The sequence below is a fragment of the Cygnus atratus genome, chromosome 9, assembly GCF_013377495.2.
Source record: "Cygnus atratus isolate AKBS03 ecotype Queensland, Australia chromosome 9, CAtr_DNAZoo_HiC_assembly, whole genome shotgun sequence".
NCBI lineage: Eukaryota > Metazoa > Chordata > Aves > Anseriformes > Anatidae > Cygnus > Cygnus atratus.
Window position 1 is genome coordinate 3408482 of NC_066370.1, and position 19808 is coordinate 3428289.

The 19808-nt window shown below is 36.9% G+C and overlaps 1 protein-coding gene and 1 long non-coding RNA gene across 2 annotated transcripts in view; one reads left to right on the forward strand and one right to left on the reverse strand.

The window, feature by feature from the left end:
- Positions 1-1103: 1103 nt before the first annotated feature.
- COL4A3 (collagen type IV alpha 3 chain) overlaps positions 1104-19808 on the reverse strand; it is a 60523-nt gene continuing 41818 nt past the window's right edge. The window contains exons 30-52 of the mRNA XM_035544696.1: positions 19468-19618; positions 19215-19328; positions 18580-18747; positions 17378-17467; positions 16678-16812; positions 15442-15540; positions 14429-14518; positions 13697-13836; positions 12580-12706; positions 12204-12284; positions 11106-11204; positions 10139-10189; positions 8943-9128; positions 8240-8370; positions 7808-7880; positions 6791-6862; positions 6544-6663; positions 5869-5967; positions 5073-5285; positions 4229-4406; positions 3123-3237; positions 1451-1623; positions 1104-1188 (exon numbers count right to left, since the gene is read on the reverse strand). Coding sequence (XP_035400589.1) covers positions 1104-1188; positions 1451-1623; positions 3123-3237; positions 4229-4406; positions 5073-5285; positions 5869-5967; positions 6544-6663; positions 6791-6862; positions 7808-7880; positions 8240-8370; positions 8943-9128; positions 10139-10189; positions 11106-11204; positions 12204-12284; positions 12580-12706; positions 13697-13836; positions 14429-14518; positions 15442-15540; positions 16678-16812; positions 17378-17467; positions 18580-18747; positions 19215-19328; positions 19468-19618 — 2790 coding nt within the window. The remainder of the gene's footprint in view (positions 1189-1450; positions 1624-3122; positions 3238-4228; positions 4407-5072; positions 5286-5868; positions 5968-6543; positions 6664-6790; positions 6863-7807; positions 7881-8239; positions 8371-8942; positions 9129-10138; positions 10190-11105; positions 11205-12203; positions 12285-12579; positions 12707-13696; positions 13837-14428; positions 14519-15441; positions 15541-16677; positions 16813-17377; positions 17468-18579; positions 18748-19214; positions 19329-19467; positions 19619-19808) is intronic.
- LOC126913406 (uncharacterized) lies at positions 12547-19699 on the forward strand. The gene is made up of 3 exons (XR_007708640.1): positions 12547-12734; positions 18561-18627; positions 19465-19699. It is a non-coding gene; the product is annotated as an uncharacterized LOC126913406 (long non-coding RNA).

Genomic DNA, 19808 nt, shown 5'->3' on the forward strand with positions numbered 1-19808 from the left:
ATTTAAATATCAGTCTTATTTCCATTTTGGATGCATGAATTTAACTGGATGGAATAAAAGAAATTTGAGGAAATGTTTGTGATACATATTTAAAAATGAAATACAATTTCTGATAAATATGTAAATGGAATTTTTAATGGAATATTAAAAAATGAATTACAGATTACCTCCTGGAGGTTGTCGGATAACCTGATAATGCCATGGGAGCTCTTTAACCATACAGTAATTGTAAATTACATCAATTTCTTAAATTATGATATGTTAAATAGCTGTTCTTTACTAGAGACAAAAACCATATGACCATAATAAAGGCCCAATACTGTCAACTTCCAGGAACTTTAAAAGATCTCATAATCTGTGTCAAAAGCATGGATTCTAAAGAACATTTTCCTACACTTACAATTAGAGCTTAGCTGATGTCACCCTGGAGAACACAGCTAGTGCATGTCAGCTCTCTAGTGTCTATCCAGTGCTCAGTTTAGCTCCCTTTCTGGATAGTCAAAATCCATTATTATTGCAGTGATACAGAAAGACTGCATTCCTGTTTCCCAGCCCAAGGAAGGGTGAGCTAAGTGGGGAAATACTTCTTTATTAGACAAGAAACCCAAACCAAAACAACCCTAAATTAAGCAATACGTATTTAAAAGTGCACTGAAAATATTTCCTATCCCACCCTATCTCTCGTAAGTGCCAGATTTTTATCTTAAATTATACCTACTTTGAACACTGAACATCTGTAAGCTGATATTACAGCATTTTGTTTGTCTTGCGGTTTGAAAAGCACATGACACAAGGCAGCATTAACGTCTTTCATTAAAGATCTGGCAATGCCACAGATTTTGTTGTGAAGATGCAGCATAGAGATGACACAGTTCTGGAGAAGACCCTGCAGACTGCCATTACAAGCTTACTTCAACAAAGTGCTTTGTCATTTGCCAAAGACAAAAGTCAAACCGTTGCCCTACCTCACCACAGTGCTGCACTGGCAATTTAAAGTTTTCTTTCCAGATGCAGTTGGACTTTAATAAATTATAGCTCTTCGAAGTTAGGCAATTCTTTGCAATAAAAGCAGAGTTTCACGTTCCATCAAGAGAGGCCATTGTTTACACTAGTCTCTTCATGCAGACCTGACAACGACTGATGATGTTTTCTAGTTCTCCTGCTTTCAGTGTCTGTGGCAGAGGTTTCCTAAAAGAAAACAAACATTACTTTTTTGTTAAAAAACAGGAAGAGGTGATAAAACTTTGGATATGACATTACTGACACCGACATTTTAATCCTTGGCTCGCTTAAGGTCTCTTTATGCTACAGAATGACCACAAACCTGACAAAGGGGGACATCTAATCTGACAGGAATTAGTAGGGGAGCCCCCGCAGTTAGGGACTTCTCAGCCACCTGCAGCATGGATGCTGGAAACAGGGGTGGGACAGCTAAGAAAGTACAATTTACCTGAACATTCTTTGTGGATTTAGTGATGCCAACCAGAAACTGTAGGAGTTTGTGTAGTAGTTGCACGTGCCCCTGCCATGGCACTCTATGAATGGGATGGCTCGAAATTCTTCCAAGCAAGATCCAGGAGATGCCAGCGCTTGGCCAGAAGCTTCTGAGCCAGCACTTGTATACTGTAACCACCAATACATTTTTTATGAGAACATGTACATCAGTATTTAGCAATCTGCTGGCAAAAAAAAATAATCTCTAAAACATACCATATTTTCTGTGCTGTTTCTTGAACAAAACAAAAATCAGCATAGATTGGTTTTAATCAGACATAATGAAGCACAGAAGCCTCATGAAAATTCAAGCAGTTATGCTATTTCTGAGTTCTTGCAAAGTCCTTTTTCTGCTATATGAGAAGGCATGAAAATGTAACCAGTACAAAGACTAGAAAGTAGCTGGCTTCTGTCCATTTGAGGGCTACAGTAACCGAATTACAAATAAACCAAATCCCGTATTTTGTGGGTGTGTGCACGTTTGTGTTCATACTTTTTATTGCATTGATTGTTTTTCCAAACACAAACAGCAAATAATGCATTTTCGATCTCTGATGTTGGTAAATGCTTGTAGAAATAGCTCTAAAATTTATGACAGAAGAAATTTCACTAGAAAAATACCATTTTAATTTGCTGATGTTTAAAAAGGCAAAGATTTTAGCTCAATGCTGCAAAAAAAAATCTCTCCTTTCCAAGATGTTTATTATTACTTAGGGCCAAATCCCAGGAGAGACAACAAATTTCACATTAGACCTAAAAGAACTTTCCATCAAGCAGAAGAAATGCAGACCTACAAGAGAGGTTTTTGGTTCTTTCATCCTCATTTGCTGGCATTCCTATGGCATGCCACAGGCACGGATAACAAAGCTGAAGGGCCACATCCCCTTGTACAGATACACCCTTATTCCCATACTCAGTTCTCACTTTACAAGCACATTATGAAGTTTCTTCAGTCATATCTCATTATGGCATGAAAATTGCTGAGGCAGTCCTCTATAGAGAATGTACTGCATCAGTTTTGATTTTAGCTTTCTATAGGGTTTGGTCCTAAGAGAGGACTTTTTTATAAAAGAAGAGCTGGGTATAGCAGTGGGTAGCGTATTATTGCATATCTGTGGTCAGGACTGCTTTAATCACCTAGCTCCCCAAACCTGCGCTTCCTAGAGTTTAGTGTAATGTGTAAGAGTATGCAGTTATTTTTGACACACTAGAATCCTGTGGTTTTCCTTTCATCTCCCCTTTTCCTTCTGTCACCTATTTTTGAGGACAGATCAGAATAGTTGTTCCTATTTTTGAACAGGCTGCCCAGGGAAGTAGTTGAGTCACCATCCCTGGAGGCATTCAAGATGTGGAAATGTGTTCTTTAGGGACATGGTTTAGTGGTAGATTGGCATTGTTAGATTAATGGCTGGACTTCACTTAGAGGTCTTTTCCAATCTAAAAGATTCTCTGCTTCTATGCTTTGACAGTAATTATAGTTAATTAGAGTTAATAGAATTATTGTCTAATTATAGGCAAAGAAAAAATAATTAATAATCATTAATACACAAATGCACTAAAAGCAGATGAAAATGCTATTGAAAGTGAGAGGACAGAAAATAAGTATTTCCAATCTTTTTTATCCTTACCATAACAAAAGAAAAACCCTTCCAGAGAGATATCCAGCCTTCTGGACATGCAGGAACTACAGTTGTTTGGCTGTGAACTGCTATTACCATTGCAGGTCCTTCACAGACAATGCATCTGTAAGAAGCGCACATGCATTCAGTGCAGAGTTGAGGGAAAACATGTAAGCAGACAAAAAAAAAAAAAAAAACATCTGCTGGGATACTAGTTACCAAATGGCAGGGCTTACTACAGATGTCACCACTTGCACACATCGTCTCTGTTTAATAAGGAGATAAGTAAATTGAAGGTAACCTAAGTACCTGCTTTGACGTCTCTACTAAACAAAAACTGGTGAAAGATGGGAATTAATCCCAGAACATTTGACCCTCCTAATACTGTCTTTACCAAAGTAACAAGCTAAATTTTGCCTTCTTCATGTGTTCATTACTTATGTTACTATGGTTTAGATCAAAGTTCTGTACCTTTATTTGCTAAAATTATTCTTCATTATTTCCAAAATGAAGAAACGATAAAGCTAGATTACAATAACTGTGTACAGCAGGCTAGAAGGAAGAGTGCAAAGCTTGCCTTCCCATTTTTGATATTGCTACTCTTGGTCTTTTGTACTTTTAGAGCTTTCCCTCTTAAGAGGCTTTTCATCCTTCTCAGCTAACTTAAAGCAACTAGAAAGACCCACATTTTCACAAGGGTGTTTCATAGCAGAGAACCTTTAGCCCCGATTTACAATATTCTTCATCAGCTACAGTAAATATATTACATGTAATTGGAAGCAGAATTTAATTTGTACTATTTATCTAAATATTGAAGCTGTTATGTCATCTTAGCCTGCCTCTACCATGTATGGCAATAGTTTAAAAAAATCTATTGATCATTGCAATCAGTAACGTGTGCCCTTTTCTCTTGTCAGCTGTGCAGATTAAGCCTGTGGTAGTACCTTAACTTTTCCTAGGGTATCACTGAATATCTGACATACTCGGGTGAGAAAATCAGGCAATTAAAAGCAGCACTTGTACTAACTGAGATGGGCAGGTCTTGGTCTAAGGTTTGCTGTTCAAAACAAATGCATGGTTGCAGGCCAGAAGAACTAAAGTTCTTATACTCTTACCTGCTTATATGGGGCTCTAGTGCTCTGCCAGAAATCGGTGCCATGCCTACTGGCATTGCTGTTGCAGTTGACAGCCAGTATGAATAGTCGTTGCGAGAAGCAAAGCTACAAACATCATTGGTGTTACAGAATAAGAATGGCATAGTGGTAAATCTCTGCAAGCAGCTACCAGCTGTTCCTAAAAGACACAAGAGGAAAATTTGTGACAAATGAGATTATATACAGCACAGTAAAGAGAAGAGACCCATGATGGGATCGTCTACTACAGTAAGAATTAAAAAAAATTGATAACTGTAAAGAGAGAAGCATCTATACAGCGAAATTATAGGAAAACAAAATACTTATGGCATATATATATATAATTTTTTATTTAAAATATTAGGGCTAAAAATTAAATTTGTTAAAAGTATTATCTTATTGAGTGATATCAGTCCTTGGCACAGTGGCAGGGAGTCAGCTACCTAAACACAAGCTTCTAATGCTATTTTTGACACCCTAGGGCATTCAGTTTGGCCTCTAAAAATAAGATTCTCTCCCAGGCCCTGTAACATTACTATCAACCCTACATAGATATTGTGGACATTTATGTTAGACATCTATCCATAAATAACTGAATTCCTCCTGAAAAATGTGTAGGGAGAGCAAAAAGGAATATAAGAGTGCAGGAAGAAAAGATGTCTTTCAAACCATGATTACTGAATTGTCTCAGAGCAGCAGACTGCTCTGTAGACTGATGGTTGGAACCAATGTTCATCTCAGACACAATGTGAGTTTGTTTTCATGAAAACAACTTGGATTATTGCACTCTACTGAAGGTGATATGAATGTTTTACTAATACAGTACCAAGGTCTTGTCCATGCGCTCGTTCGTTTCCTTGAACAAAAAGCAGCGAAAAGCCAACATAGATCTGTGATGTCCCTGGCGGACACGAAGGAATCTTTGTTGTTTGACTATGCCGGGTAAAGATAAAACCTCTTCTTGTTGGACCAGTGATGATAGTACCTGGTGATCCAGGTAACCCCTGTAGACCAGGAAAGCCAATCAGTCCAGGTTGTCCTGCGGAGGGGAAGAAAAACATGACTGCAAATATTGTCATTTTGTTTGAGTTCCTACTTTACTTAAATTAGGGGAAAAACTTGAAAGTAAACCAAAAATTTGAAACTTCAAAATGGGTAGTATTTGTTGCTAGATGTATTAATTCCTTCAGACCTAGCTCAGGTAGCTTTACTATTGCTCTAAATGATGCAATGTGAGATATTTCAAAGAATCATAGCCATTTTTACAAAAAAAAGTTAAAGTAAAATTGTTTTATGGTGATTCGCTAAAAATATTCAGTTCCATTTTGATGCCAAGTAAGACACACTGATACTTAGGGATTTGAATGAATTTTCAAGCGGATATGTAAATATGATTAATAACAGAGGAGCACAGTCAAGGCACACTTTTGTAAATTATTATTTCAGTTGTGAAAATGCATCTATTAAAAACTAAGCAACTGCTTGCATGTGTTGATGGCCCTAAACCTGCTGCAAATGTTACAGAATTTCACTATATACAAAAGGAAGGCTTTAAAGAAATTGGGAATACAGCCTATCTATAGATTCAATGGTAGCAGTCAGTGATGTCTGCTTTCCTGTACCTCTTTCTCCTGGAAGTCCCTGGTCTCCTTTTAGACCAGGCAGTCCTGGTTGACCTGGACGACCAAAGCTTCCTGGTAGACCTTTTACTCCTTTAGGTCCTAAAATCGTAATAAAGAAAAAACAGATTAATATAGCAATAGTTATTCTAGATATTAATAACTGCCAATCAGTAAAGTTAAAATCCCTACATGAACATAGCTGTGTTAGAATAAAAACACCAGCACAAATTTTGTAAATTTTGAGACTGTCTGTAGTGTTACTGTCACCATATTTCACATCAGGAAGATGACAAGGAAATACTGAATGTATTGCAGAAGAATATTATTCTTACAAAGAACATTTACATAAGTCAAAGCAAATAGCTTTTTCTTTTAGCCTGTTATATAATAAGAATATTAAAATAATAATAATGGGCCATAATAATCTTTTTCACAGTTCATAATTCCATAAATAACATAGCTCCTTTATAAAATAAATTTAAGAAAAGTGTAAAAGAAAAGTATTGTTTTCAACAAAGTATTGTTGACAAGGCACCAATAGCTATTTTTAAATGCTGAGAAGTATTTTTAAAAACATGTCAATTTTCAATGCAGAAGTATGTTTGCCTACCAAACCAAAAAGTGTTCCATCAAACAAGACACACAAACAAGTACAGAGATAAAAATATAAACCACCTTGTAGCCCAGGAATCCCTTGAATTCCTTGATCTCCTGGTGTTCCTGGGACTCCCGGCAGTCCAGGAGGCCCCTTGCTTCCTGGGACAGAGAATATTTTCCCAGGGACTCCAGGTGGACCTAGCAGCAAAAATATAATGAAGAGCCAGATACTTTACATTAAGAAAAAAACAAGCAAAATAAAATAATAACAAAAAATCAAGATAAGTTAGCTGTTATTAGAATGAGAAGAGTTATAACAAGTTACCACGTTGGCCTTTTGGTCCCCTTGGCCCTTCTGCACCTTGTGGTCCAGGGGGTCCTTGATTACCCTTTTCTCCTAAAAAGGGAGATTGAAGACATGTCTTTCTGGTTTGAAATCTCAAAACAATTGTCAGATGTTCAGAACTTTAAGTGTCTTGCGGTCAGTAGATTAATTTGAAATATGGGTGTGCACTTCTACATAGCTTTTGTTACTCTATAGTTTATAGGCCAAGTGCAGTCAGTTTACAAGAATTTGTTTTGATGTTTATCTCCCTATAGAGCAGTTCAACTCCCTTCAAACCCCATCAGATATGCTGATGACTGTTAGGAAGGTTGTAAAGTTTTTCAAATCTTTGAAATCTAATAAGCAATTATTTTTACAGTGTAAAATATAGTTATTCTCATCCAGGTTATTCTCTTGACAGCTCTGATGGAAATAAATAAATAAATAGAATTTTTATTAAGTCAGGAGATATGACTATGTGAAGAAATGAGGGCTTTTGCTTAAGAAAATAGAATTACTGTCTGTACAGTGACTTTTCAAATTAGAACCACAAATTTAAAGTACACAATTTGCATGGAACTCAAAGCACTGGGTTAAACCAGTAATGACAATTTTGTATCACTGTAAATTATGTAACTGAAAATGAACATACTGGAGCAATGCAAACTTAGATTTAAATCACTAAAAGAAAGTTTCAAAAGGATTTTTAGCCAGCTAAAATTAAAATCCACTAAATCCAACTAACCCTTAGGAACATGAAATTTATAAAGCCAGTACATTTTACAAATTGTCTACCGATAAGCTGGTGAATGAGATCATAATTGAGTCTATTCTTCTGGCAAGCAGATGACCCAGTGCTTTGTCTTTTAAATGCTGTTGAGTTCTATAACTAAGATGTTGCCAAAAATCACATCTTTTAGTAGTGGTGTGGCACTTCTAATTATCATACCATTACAACACAACATGTAAGTTACTGTATTTGGCACATAGAAGTGTACGTAGTAATTATATGAATACCTTTTACACCTGGAAATCCAAGAAAACCAGGGTCCCCTCTAGCACCAGGATAACCTGGTCGACCTTCTATTCCCTGCAAATCATATAACATCAATAATAAACAAGGCACTTCCTTTTTGTTCAGAATATTTAAAGCATTGTGTCCACAGAATATGCTGCAACTAAAATTATTTGCTCCATTATGAGCATGTTAGATACAGTCATATTATTGTTAACATTGTTCTGTAATACTAAATGGCCAAGGAAACAACATATCAGAAAGACCCAATAATTTCTTTTTGGTACATTTAAGTCTACAAAAACTATATTTTTGTATCTGTTTTAATATCTTTCCCCTATTATGCATTTATTTGTTTTCCTCTGGGTGTTACTTTCATGGCAAGACTGAAGTTAACGGTTGAGTAAGAAACAAGTAGCATTTCTTTCACTGACTTTTGGACCTGGAGGACCACTGTCGCCAGTTGGACCTGTTGGCCCTGGTATGCCATCTGCCCCTCTAGCACCTTTGTTTCCTTTCATGCTGGGAGTGGGAAGACCAGGCAACCCTTGAAAACCAGGCGCACCTGTATAGAAACAGAATACCTAAAGATCACTGCCAACAGCATTTCACATACATTACCTAAAACACAGTACAACATTCAGCAACTCTGTAATGGTACTTCATGTTTACTGTCTCTGCAATTCCGAAGGAAATAGATCAATTATAAAACAGCAACAACAACAAAAAAACCACTAATTTTTCTGTAGACTATTAATTTAATCTGAGAACAGAGCTGAGTTCTTCCAATCCTTAACAGCACTACATTTTTTAATATCCTTCCATTGCAGTTATGGTTGGAATAACACACGATATTTCACTTCTTTAAGCTGGATTTCAGCTGTCCTACAGATTGCAGCAGAGGGCAGCAAAACTGGGTGAACTGAAAAAACTTAGCATTATTTTAATTTACATCATACTGTACAGACCATCCTGCTGTTTGCAATGATAACATTGCATCAATTGGTAAAGGAACTACTTGTTCAATTATGAAGATGTCTGGGGAAGAACCCCCTTCAATTTTGAGTTTTAGACAGACTGAATTCAGCTTTCAATTATCAGTATATCTTTTCAGAGAAAGGAGTTATAACAACACACCTGGTCTTCCATCTGCACCAGCAAGGCCTCTATTTCCTTTTGGGCCAGTAATTGCCATGCCTGTTGCACCATGAAATCCAGGTAACCCCATTAAGCCAGGAGGTCCAATGGGTCCTTGATCACCCTGATGACCTTTCACACCTGGTGGCCCAGGAAAACCAGGCAGCCCCATGTCCCCTTTGATTCCTGCAAAGCATAAGTAATATATTTGAGGAGAGCTGTCATGATGGTGAGACGCCATGATAGCTTTTAGAAACAGGAGTACAGAGAGTATGTGTGTCTACTCTAACACAAAGGTGGAATGCAGCCTTTTTTTTTTGCACGGCTAAATCCTCAAAGCCACCTTGCTACCCTAAAGCAAAATGGTTTTGAGAAGACGTGACTCACTGCAAGGAAGTGTACACACCACTTCTTTTAAAACTCCACTTCAGAGTTTGCTCATACAATGGAAGAAACTTGAAAGAAGGGTAGAAAGACCAGAGTTGGGGATATTGCTTGATGCTACAGTCAAGAAATGCTAGTTTGAACATCAGAACTGGCAAATCCTATTAAACTAAATTCCAGATAAAAGCATCAGTATGAGTACAGAAAAATAAGAGACTATTCCAAACGGATTTTTTAAGGTCAACCTTAAGAGCACAGGGCCTATATATGGAGGGAGAATTATTATTAATTTTTCTTTTTTAAGTAAAGCAGATCAATGGATTTGTATCAGTACTGTAAGCACAATGTGAAACCTAAAATATGGAAAGAGTGCCCCCTTCAAGTCAACCATTCTCCTTGTGACTGCATCAACAAAAAAGAGGAAGCGAAGTAAATTAAAATGCACCATCATAGCTTTCCTACAGACTATGCTTGGTGTTCAGCAACATCATCTGTTTTCATAAAAACATACACTGTTAATCAAATATGTATTTCAAATGTTTCAAAAGCTCTAGAATCTGCATATTGCCTTCTCAAAACCAAAGAAGTTAGTTCCTTTATTTTCCTTTTACAATAGCCTTAACTTTGCAAGCAAGAATTCTTGACATTTAACATATAATCCAAATAATTGATCATAAGCACAGAATCACTCTTTATTTCCTCTGACACTAAGTGCCAATTTAAATAGCCAAAAGCAGGAGGTGTTTTAAAGATGCAATTAATGATTCTGGTATTTAAAAACAATACTTCTGCTTTCTGAAACGACAACTTACCTCTACGACCAGGAACACCTCGAAGGCCAGGGATACCTCTCCCTGGTGCCCCTACAAAATGTTAGGTCATATTATACTCAATAGTCCTGAATAATTGCTAGAAAACATCACAGTTATCTAATGTTTCATACATTTCTTCAAAATTCACTGAATCAAAACATAGGTTTTAGTTATATATGTAATATCAGTTATTGGTTATTTTCCATTGGTTCTATCCAGAAATACAAATGATATTTGTAAGTTTTTCTTTAAACTGGGAACTCTTATTTACCAGTTGTATTTAAGGTGCAGGATAAAAATCTGTATTTAAGTTAGTTACTAAGAAAAATAAAAGAAAAAACATACATACCTATAATTTCAACAATGATTACTCAAAACTTAATATGGAAAGACTTATTAAATACTATAAATGCTTTTCCAATATATTTTTTGTAAATACTAATATACAAAAACATTCTCATTGTAAAACATAAAAACATTTTCTGTCAGAATTCAGCAGAGGACTGTATGTATGGATACTGATGACATCAGGAGTGATATTTAAGTGAAAGATTTTACAACTCAAAGGCCATTCACTGTTCGTGTGAGTAAACACTAATTTGTTTCATCCTATTTCCACATAAGAACTGAGACTTCTTTAAAAAGATTTTGGTTCTCTTAATTATTTTGAGATGGAACATGTAAGAACCACGTGATACTTACGCTTTCGCAGACATTAATATTTTAAGGGGAAATTATGACAAATCATATGCATAATAGAGGAGTGACATACATTTGTGTTGTTAACAGCATGTACGATTACGTAGAAAAACAGTGAATTATGTGCAATTTAAAAGCCTTCTACTTATTAACACATCTTTGGCTCCACAAAAGCTCCTTATTAATACTTCCCAAAAAATCCTTATCAGTTAAGCTAGGGAAAAAAAAGTAATTTTAAAACAGAATGAAAATATTTCACTGCTGTTACCTGGTTCTCCCTTTACTCCTGGGGGACCAGGCATACCATCCCGACCCTGATTGCCTCTTTCACCAACAAGTCCATTTTCTCCAGGGTATCCAACAGCACCTGTGAATTATAAAGGACCACAGTATAATTTTAATTTCTATTATTTTACACAAAGAGAGAAGATATGAATCCCCTTTTTAAAGATTTTATTAGTGCAAGTGCAGCTACTTCAAGGATAGAAGCAACTATCTTGGTATATAAGCATTTGTAAAGAGCAGAATATAACTTTTATTGAGTCCACTGAACTTCAAGAAATTTAGCACTCCCACTATTTCCACAGGCATTAACTTCCTGTCTTTCAAAGACATTTTAGGACTCTGCCTTTGATTTAATCCATGCTGGTGGGAATCTATACAGGTAGTATGGTTCCTCTCCATAAAAATTCAACTTTCCTGTAAACAGGGAGTAGATTCTGATCTTTGCTAACTCTCTTGCTACGTCTGTGTAAGTTCACTAATATGAACTACAAAACTGCAATGTAATTTAGACGAGGATCTGCATAACAGAACATTCAATAACGCTTTTTGAAGATAATGACCATCACCAACATTAATGAAGTCTACACTGCATACCTTTGTTGCTGCATATTTACACACTCCCCCTTACGTTTTTTTTAAATGGTTTAATCTTTTTGTTTGTTCTAATAAATGACTGCAACTCTGCCTTTCCCCTCTTTCAACTCTAATTTATTCTTCCTTCTTGTCTAGCTACATCTGAGTTTATTATTCCCTTTTAGGAGGTAAAACAAGCCATTCCTACGATATATGTGGATATTGCATCTTGAGAACTCTAAACTGAGAAAAAGAAGAGCAGTAAGTTCTACAACAGTGAAACAAAATTAAAATCTCTTGCCTCAGCTGAACTGACAACATTGAGAACAGGCTGTTAAAGACCTTAGCTTGAACTGGAGAAGGTAAACAGAGCCTCCTACCAACACAAACAGAGACTGCAACTATATCAGGTAAATTCTAAAAAGCTCAGAAGAATATCTACTGCCTCATCACAGAGAAAATAACAAGCTAGAGGGCAGTGATTTGGGAGAGATGCTATATACCATACCAGGAGGGCCTATAATGCCCTGTTGTCCTGGGCGACCCTCCTGTCCTTTAACACCAACACCTCCAGGAGGTCCAGGTTTCCCTGTAAGAAGAAAGAATTTGGGGGAGGAAAACTGGCATTATCACTTGGAATTCAGTTCAGCACTAGGCCCAGACACAGTCTGCTAACACTGCTATTGTTTCTACTTCAGCCAGCTGGGACAGATCTCTAGCTAAGATAAGCCAGCCTGGCTGTGCTGACTACAAAGGAGCTGTTTACATTTACAACATTTTAATATAAATGTGCCACCCCACAGGCACCCTGCATAGTTTATTGAGAAATTCTCTTCTTCTAGAAGCATGTCAGCATCTCAACACTCCTTCAAAGCAAAACATACCTGGGATTCCTGCAACTCCTGTTTCTCCTCTGATCCCATGTGGCCCTGGTACTCCTTTATGTCCTGGCTGACCTTGGGACCCTTTTTCTCCTTTGCTGCCCAAACGTCCAGGAGCACCTGTATCTCCCTAAGAAACAGCAGTTGCACACAAACAGGTAAAGAATCACATTGCATTAAATACATTACATGTATATGAAGAATAGAAAAATAGATAATTTTAATGTTTAAGTTTAATCATGGTTCATTATGATTTTCAGATAAAAATCAAAAAAGACATATGAAGTCTAATATGAAGTCTTCTAATAACACCACTGATCCTTTAGACATATCTAACGAGCAATCTCTACCTTTAATCTGTATAAACCAAGTTCAGTCTTAAGATATTTTCATAGACTTTTCTCCAATTTTATTCTAATAGCTCCTCTTTTGAACCAAAAATACATTCCTTACATAATACGCAGCCATACAAAATAACAAAACACACATTTTTCATTGAATTCCTACAAATTTGCACAACAGCAATCCCTTTTTGGATACGCAGCTAATAAAGAAACTAACAGATAATTTGGACAAATTACAGGAGTTACAGTACAGTTTACAGCCAGCAACTTATTTTAAATTATCTCATATGTAAAGATTCACAGTTGTTCAACAACCAGGACATATGGAGTAAAATTTTCTAACTTACTTTTTATATTATATATTCCTAAGAAAAAAATGCTATTAATAGACTTTCAAAAACCAACAGAACAATTTTAGATCACACCACTTTATTGCTAAGATAATTTTTCTGAAATTCTTGATGTACAAGTATTTCTACTATTGACTATTTAGGTACAAATCATTGTTCTTAGCAAATTAGTAACTTTTACAGAAACAATGCTATTTCCAAGACACTCCATTTTTACAAATAAGAAATTCTTGCATTGCAAGAAAAATGAAATACAATGAACTCAACATGTTCTCCTAAATACTGACGTAACAGGATTTCCATATGTATCATCACTAAGATATCATCTACTGATCTCCTGCAAACTCTGCAACTCTTGCTTACATGTTATTCTGTTTCTGTTGTCAAAGGCTCTGCTTATTGCTTAATATGACATGGCCTTTATACCTTTGGACCAGGTTCTCCTGGGGGCCCAGGAGATGGGTGCCCAGGGTCTCCTTTTTCACCTGGAAAGCCACCATAGCCTGTTGGACCAGGGTCACCTGATGGTCCTGGAAAGCCTGGAGATCCTTTCTGTCCTTTTGAACCTGGAGAAACACAGACAGCAATAGCATTCTTAAAAGGATCATCATCAAATATTACATCTCATGCTTTGTTAACTACTGCTTGTATTTTCATACTCACTTTTTCCATCAGAGATAGAATAATTTTTGTGCACTCAGTGATTTTTACTCTAAACACATTCAAAATAGGTTCTTACATTTAGCAGTATATAAATTAATTATATGTAATTTATTATCTGTAATTTCAATAGTCAAAGCTTACAAAAATAAAGACCCATGATCACTGGGCAGACATTTGGTTACAAAGTCAGACAGAGCCACTATATGTCACCATACCCTAACTAATTAACGCCCTGAAATTGTTATTCGGAAAGTTACTATAAGCTATACACTGAGATGGCCAGCTGCAATACATTAGTAATGTCATGCTCCAAAACTAGACAGAGGGAGAACTCCATTCTGCAATTCAAGCAAATGCTGGGGTGATGAGAAGGTTACAGGCACTTCAGAGAATAAATCCCAGTCTGAGTTAAGTATTGTGTAGTGTGCTTACAGAAACTGCTCAGATCTGTGTAAAGGCTCTACCAATTTGCAACATGACTTAAGAGAAAATAACCTGGAATTCCCATGTTCCCTTTGTTTCCTGGTGCACCTGGGAATCCTTGCCCTCCAGGAATCCCTGGAAGACCCATAAATCCTTTGGCACCTGCAAGATGAAGAAATGAGTGTCATCTTCACGTGACAAGTTTAGACATTGGCTGGCTGGCAGAGTTGTGATGAATACAGAATCCTCTCTCTCACACACTGCCATGGTACTTTTTGATTTCATAAATCAACAAACAGTGGAGCATAATTCTTCCTCTTGCTCTAGAAGCACATAGAATTATCATTACTGTTGTCAGGAAATCAAGTTAAAAAACAAGTATCTTCTGTATGTATCAAAATATAGTATAAAGAGAAGTAAAGATGTTTTAATTAATCTGAAAAAATAGATTCATTTTCTCACTCAAGATCAGCATGTATCATTATGTATGTGGGCATGGTGATGGCAGAGCTAAACCTTGTGAAATGGCTTAGGTAGGTCTATAATTACATTGGTTCTTTTTAAGACTGCTTTTCACTGAAGACCTGTTAACTTCCAAAATATAAGCCAAGTATGAAGGCTTTCAACAGGGAAATAGAATCAATCTTAAATACAAAAAGCTTCTGAAATATTTTTGTGCACACCTGTGGTAAACTTAGAATTCCTACTACTTCTTTATTATATTAGGAATCAAACTTCTCTTAAATTTTATAAATACCAAGTTTTATTCATTGGCCTCATCAGCTTTTAGATTTTAAGGTTATTATTATTTTATATCATTTAAAGTTAATATTATTTTCTATGTATCACCTCACATAATCATCCATATTTGGAAGGAAATAAAGAATCATTTAGTTGTAGCTAGTATGACTTTGAAATAGCAGCTTTTGATATTGCTTCATTTCAGAATTCTCAAAGGAGCTTCAGAGTTAATACAGAAAATACAGTGCTGCTGCTAGAGCTAAGTTTATGTGCTAGCACTGAAGTAATACTATCCTTGCTCTCCATTCTGTGATATAGTAATTTTCAATATACATACTCCATACCTGGTATACCAGGTACTCCTTCAGATCCAACAAGACCTGGGGGACCTTGTACACCTGCATCTCCTTTTTCTCCTCTTAGACCCATCCTTCCTTGGACTCCTAAAACAATTTCATTAAACAAACGCACACACACAACAGCATTTTATAAGATAAGTTTATATATAAGTTTAACATTTTATAACTCTTAAAACTAATGAAGCCGAAGTGGAACACAGGACTTTTACTTTGCAATAAACACAAGTAAGACACAAGCTCATGGTTAATGAGTTCTGCATTTCCTATATGGAGACGAAAGGAAATTTCTGAAACCTACCACACAAAATGTCTTCACAGAAAGCCAGATAGCATTAATTAAATATGTACAACTCATATACAGAGAGTCTGTATTAATACTACACACAAAATAATAATTCTGACGGTCAAATATTTCTAAGCAGACTTCATTTCTTTGAAATCCAGCATCCAGTTGGTAAGCACAACCATTTCTGTGCTCATGGACTACTAAATCATAGAATCATTTAGGTTGGAAAAGGCCTCTAAATTATCAATTTTAACTTAGCACTGCCAAGTCTACCATTAAACCATGCCCCTAAGCACCACATCCACACGTCTTCTGAATACCTCCAGGGATAGTGACTTTACTTCCCTGTGCAACCTGTTCCAACGCCTCAACTCTTTCAGTGAAGAAATTTTTTCCTAATATCCAACCTAAACCTCTCCTGGCACAACTTGAGGCCATTTCCTCTTGTCCTATTGCTTGGTGCCTGGGAGAAGAGACTGATCCCAACCCCGCTACAGCCTCCTTTGAGGTAGCTGTGGAAAGTGATAAGGTCTCCCCTGAGCCTCCTTTTCTTTAGGCTGAATAACCCCAGTTCCAGTTGGGTACAAAGCTGGCCAGAGCTGTGAGGTGCAGTAGGGAAGGTGGGTAAAGTGTGTAGAAACATGATTATATAGGATGCATATATATAAACTTACTACCAGCAACACTTTATTACTAATTTGACATTAAAATGAGAGGATTTTTAAGGAATATGGACTTGTTAAAATGGAAATAAATATTCAGTGTAACATCCAACTATCCCATAAAAGGCATTTACGGTGTTTGGCAAAAATTATTTCAAAGCCACATGAATACTTTAAGTAGTTAAGCCAGTTTCTTCCATTTGTTAGAGCCCACTGGAACTGCCACACAGATAACTCTACCTGGTTTTGCATGACAGAAAAATGAATATGTACCTTTTGGGCCTTGTTCTCCTTTATTTCCAATGCCAACCAAGGTCTCAGATGGTCCAGGAAAACCTTTATCACCTGGTTCACCTTTTGCTCCAAGAAACCCCTTTCTTCCTTTTAGTCCTGGGAAGCCAAAAGAACCTGCAAGAAAATACAACAACATTTTCTGAAGTAGCGTGTCTAGGTGATAGCACATAAGGGAAGCAATTAAACTCCGTCTCTAAGGTCAACAACGTATGTAAATACACATGCCAAATCAACAACTTAAACCAGCTTCTTAATTACTCAAAACATCAATAAACATTTATGACCACAGATTATTATGAGAAATAGTTATGGTATCTTGGCATGAATATAATCTTATAGCTGTTAAACAGATATAATATGTTGAACATGAATGAGACAAAAAAAAATCAGGGCAAAAAGCTCTCTTCTTTATTTAGAAAATCTCCAACCATTTTCACACATACCTGTGAAATGGAAAAGGTGGCAATTCAATACTGCTAAAAGAAAATGTCATTCAGCCTGTAGACTGCACAGGTACAGAAGTCAAATATTTACCAAAGCGCAAAGAAGTTCTGGTCATCAATTGACCAACACATACTCAGGAGTGATAACATACATCAAGATTGATCACAAGTCTTCTTTAGCATGATAGTTCCTATATTCTTAAGGAATAACAAAAACAGATACTATGGTCACTTACCTCTGACACCCAGGTTGCCTGGACTTCCAATCATGCCTGGGGGTCCAGGAATTCCTAATGGCCCCATTATACCTGGCTCTCCCCTAGGGCCTGCGGAAAGGAAACAATAGGAACTTATTTAATCAGTGAAACATAGAAAGGCATGCATGTACCTGTCAGATAGCTAATCAATTCTTTTAACATTTTCTCCATTTCTATAACATATCGTAGAAGCAAGTTTTCCAGCTTTTAACTACATGAACAGCACTGATGTACAGATTATTGTGGGTAGTTTGAGGGCTTACTAACAGCTGCAACACCTTCAATCAATGAATGAAACAATTGAGAGTGATTAATGTATCTGAGATAGCCACACTAGGCTGGTAGATCCATATCCATCACAAGATGTATGGGAAAGACATTCCTTTCTGGCTCAGGAGCTGGAAGCCAGCTGAGACATGACAGCTCATCTCAAATGGCATTAGAAGCCTAGGTTTGGCCTACACCTTCATCATTAGTTTTACAGGTTGTATATATAAAAAGGTATCTACCATCTCCTTGCAACAGAATAATGCAGGATTTGAGAATAATGAAAAATCTTTTTTAGAGATAAGCAGCATTACATACCTGATTTTTTGTATTCTACAAATCAAGTTTGAACACATTTCTAAAAACAAAAAACCCTATGGGGATTACTTACTTAAGTAAAGTCAGCTCTGGTTAACATGACACAGTCTGATCTGAGTCACAACTCTCATAAACTCAAGATCTTGTGTTTTTTTTGTTTTGTTTTGTGTTTTTTTTTTGTTTGTTTTTGTTTTCCAGAAAAAGAGAAAGCATTAACAAGCCATCTGCTTCAAAAGGGATGCTGAGTAAGATCTTACCTTACACTTTCATTATGCTGGGAAGCAGCTTTGAACTAGTTAGTGTCCTGTTGCAAGAACATTGCAGTACAGAAAACAATGGGAAGTAGTTTTCTATTCTAAGTGGAGTGCCGCAGAAAATTCAATACTGTGTCATCACAGCTTCAAGATATGCTAGTCATTCAGGGAATGATGACTGACTTGTTTTCCTTATAGATCATATAAATGTATATATGAAAGCTGCTAATGGAAAAATATTTTTGTATCCTCAATTTACAGTCGATGGCATGTTAGCATGACTACTTTTTGTAGAGACTGACTAATTTTCTATGTCAAAACAGGCATTTGGGGAATCCTTACCTGGCACACCATCGATTCCTGGTCTTCCAGACCGTCCCTTGAGACCAGGTAATCCTGTGTTTCCCTGAAGACCAATTAAGCCAGGTTCCCCTGGTTTTCCATAGATCCCTGGGATACCCAAGCCAGGAGGACCAAGTTTTCCTTTTGAACCTAATGAACCTCTTCCTCCTGAGAAAAGTGCATGACAGTACATGTAGGATACTTCTTGCTGGAAACCTTCATCTCTATCTTGCCATCATGAGTATCAAGCTCTTCTTGAGCCTGTTTGAGGGCTATACAGTAAATCTATACAAGATAATATACACATTCAGGAGATCTTGAAGAGATTTAAAAGCAAAAAAAAGACAGTAGAGACAAAAATAAAACAAAACAAACACCCCACCAATTCTGCATTCATCCTCCAAACACTCCAGAGTATGCATTTTCATTCCCCCACACGATGAAAAAATCTTAATCCATTTTAATTAGTACATGCGTTTTCCTCCAATCTGCAGACAATGCACCTTTAAATGCGATGTTGCATAGTAACCTGTAACCAATACCCATAAACAACTTCAGGTCCCTCAGGATGTTTGAAGGCAGAAATATAACCCAGTCACCCAGCCAAACGGCACATTTGATTTGGAAGGTCCTACCTGGTGGGCCTGTAGCTCCCTGGCCACCTGGCAAACCTGGCCGGCCAGTAAGACACTCAGCAGGTTTCCCTGGAAAACCTGGATCCCCTGGAATTCCAGGTGAGCCAGGATCTCCTAAAAGAAAGGAGATTGGTTTCATAATGATTTAGATAGTAGTTTGAGGCTTTGAGTGAGCACTGTTTGACTTGGTTTCCCTTTCTTTAACATAGGGAGGTAACTTGCTGTGTATCTCATGCTTGTTTGACCACAGTACCTCTTAGGCCATCATCACCATCATGTCCAGCACGTCCTGGTAGGCCTGGAAGTCCTGGAAATCCCGTATCACCTTTTGGACCAGGAATGCCACGACTTCCTGGTGAACCAAGTCTGCCTGGCTCTCCATGAATAATCATGCCTGGGTCCCCCTGCAACACAGAGATGTGAACAATACACATGTACTACGTTTTGCAAGTCTGCCAAAATATTCTTTCCACCCCGCAATCAACTAGCTTCTTTAATTAGGATTATCACCTCCATTCCCTGGGGATCTTTCACATTTGTAATGGCTCTAGTTCAGTAGATCACTGGATGTTCCTTACTGACCACCTGCAGGTT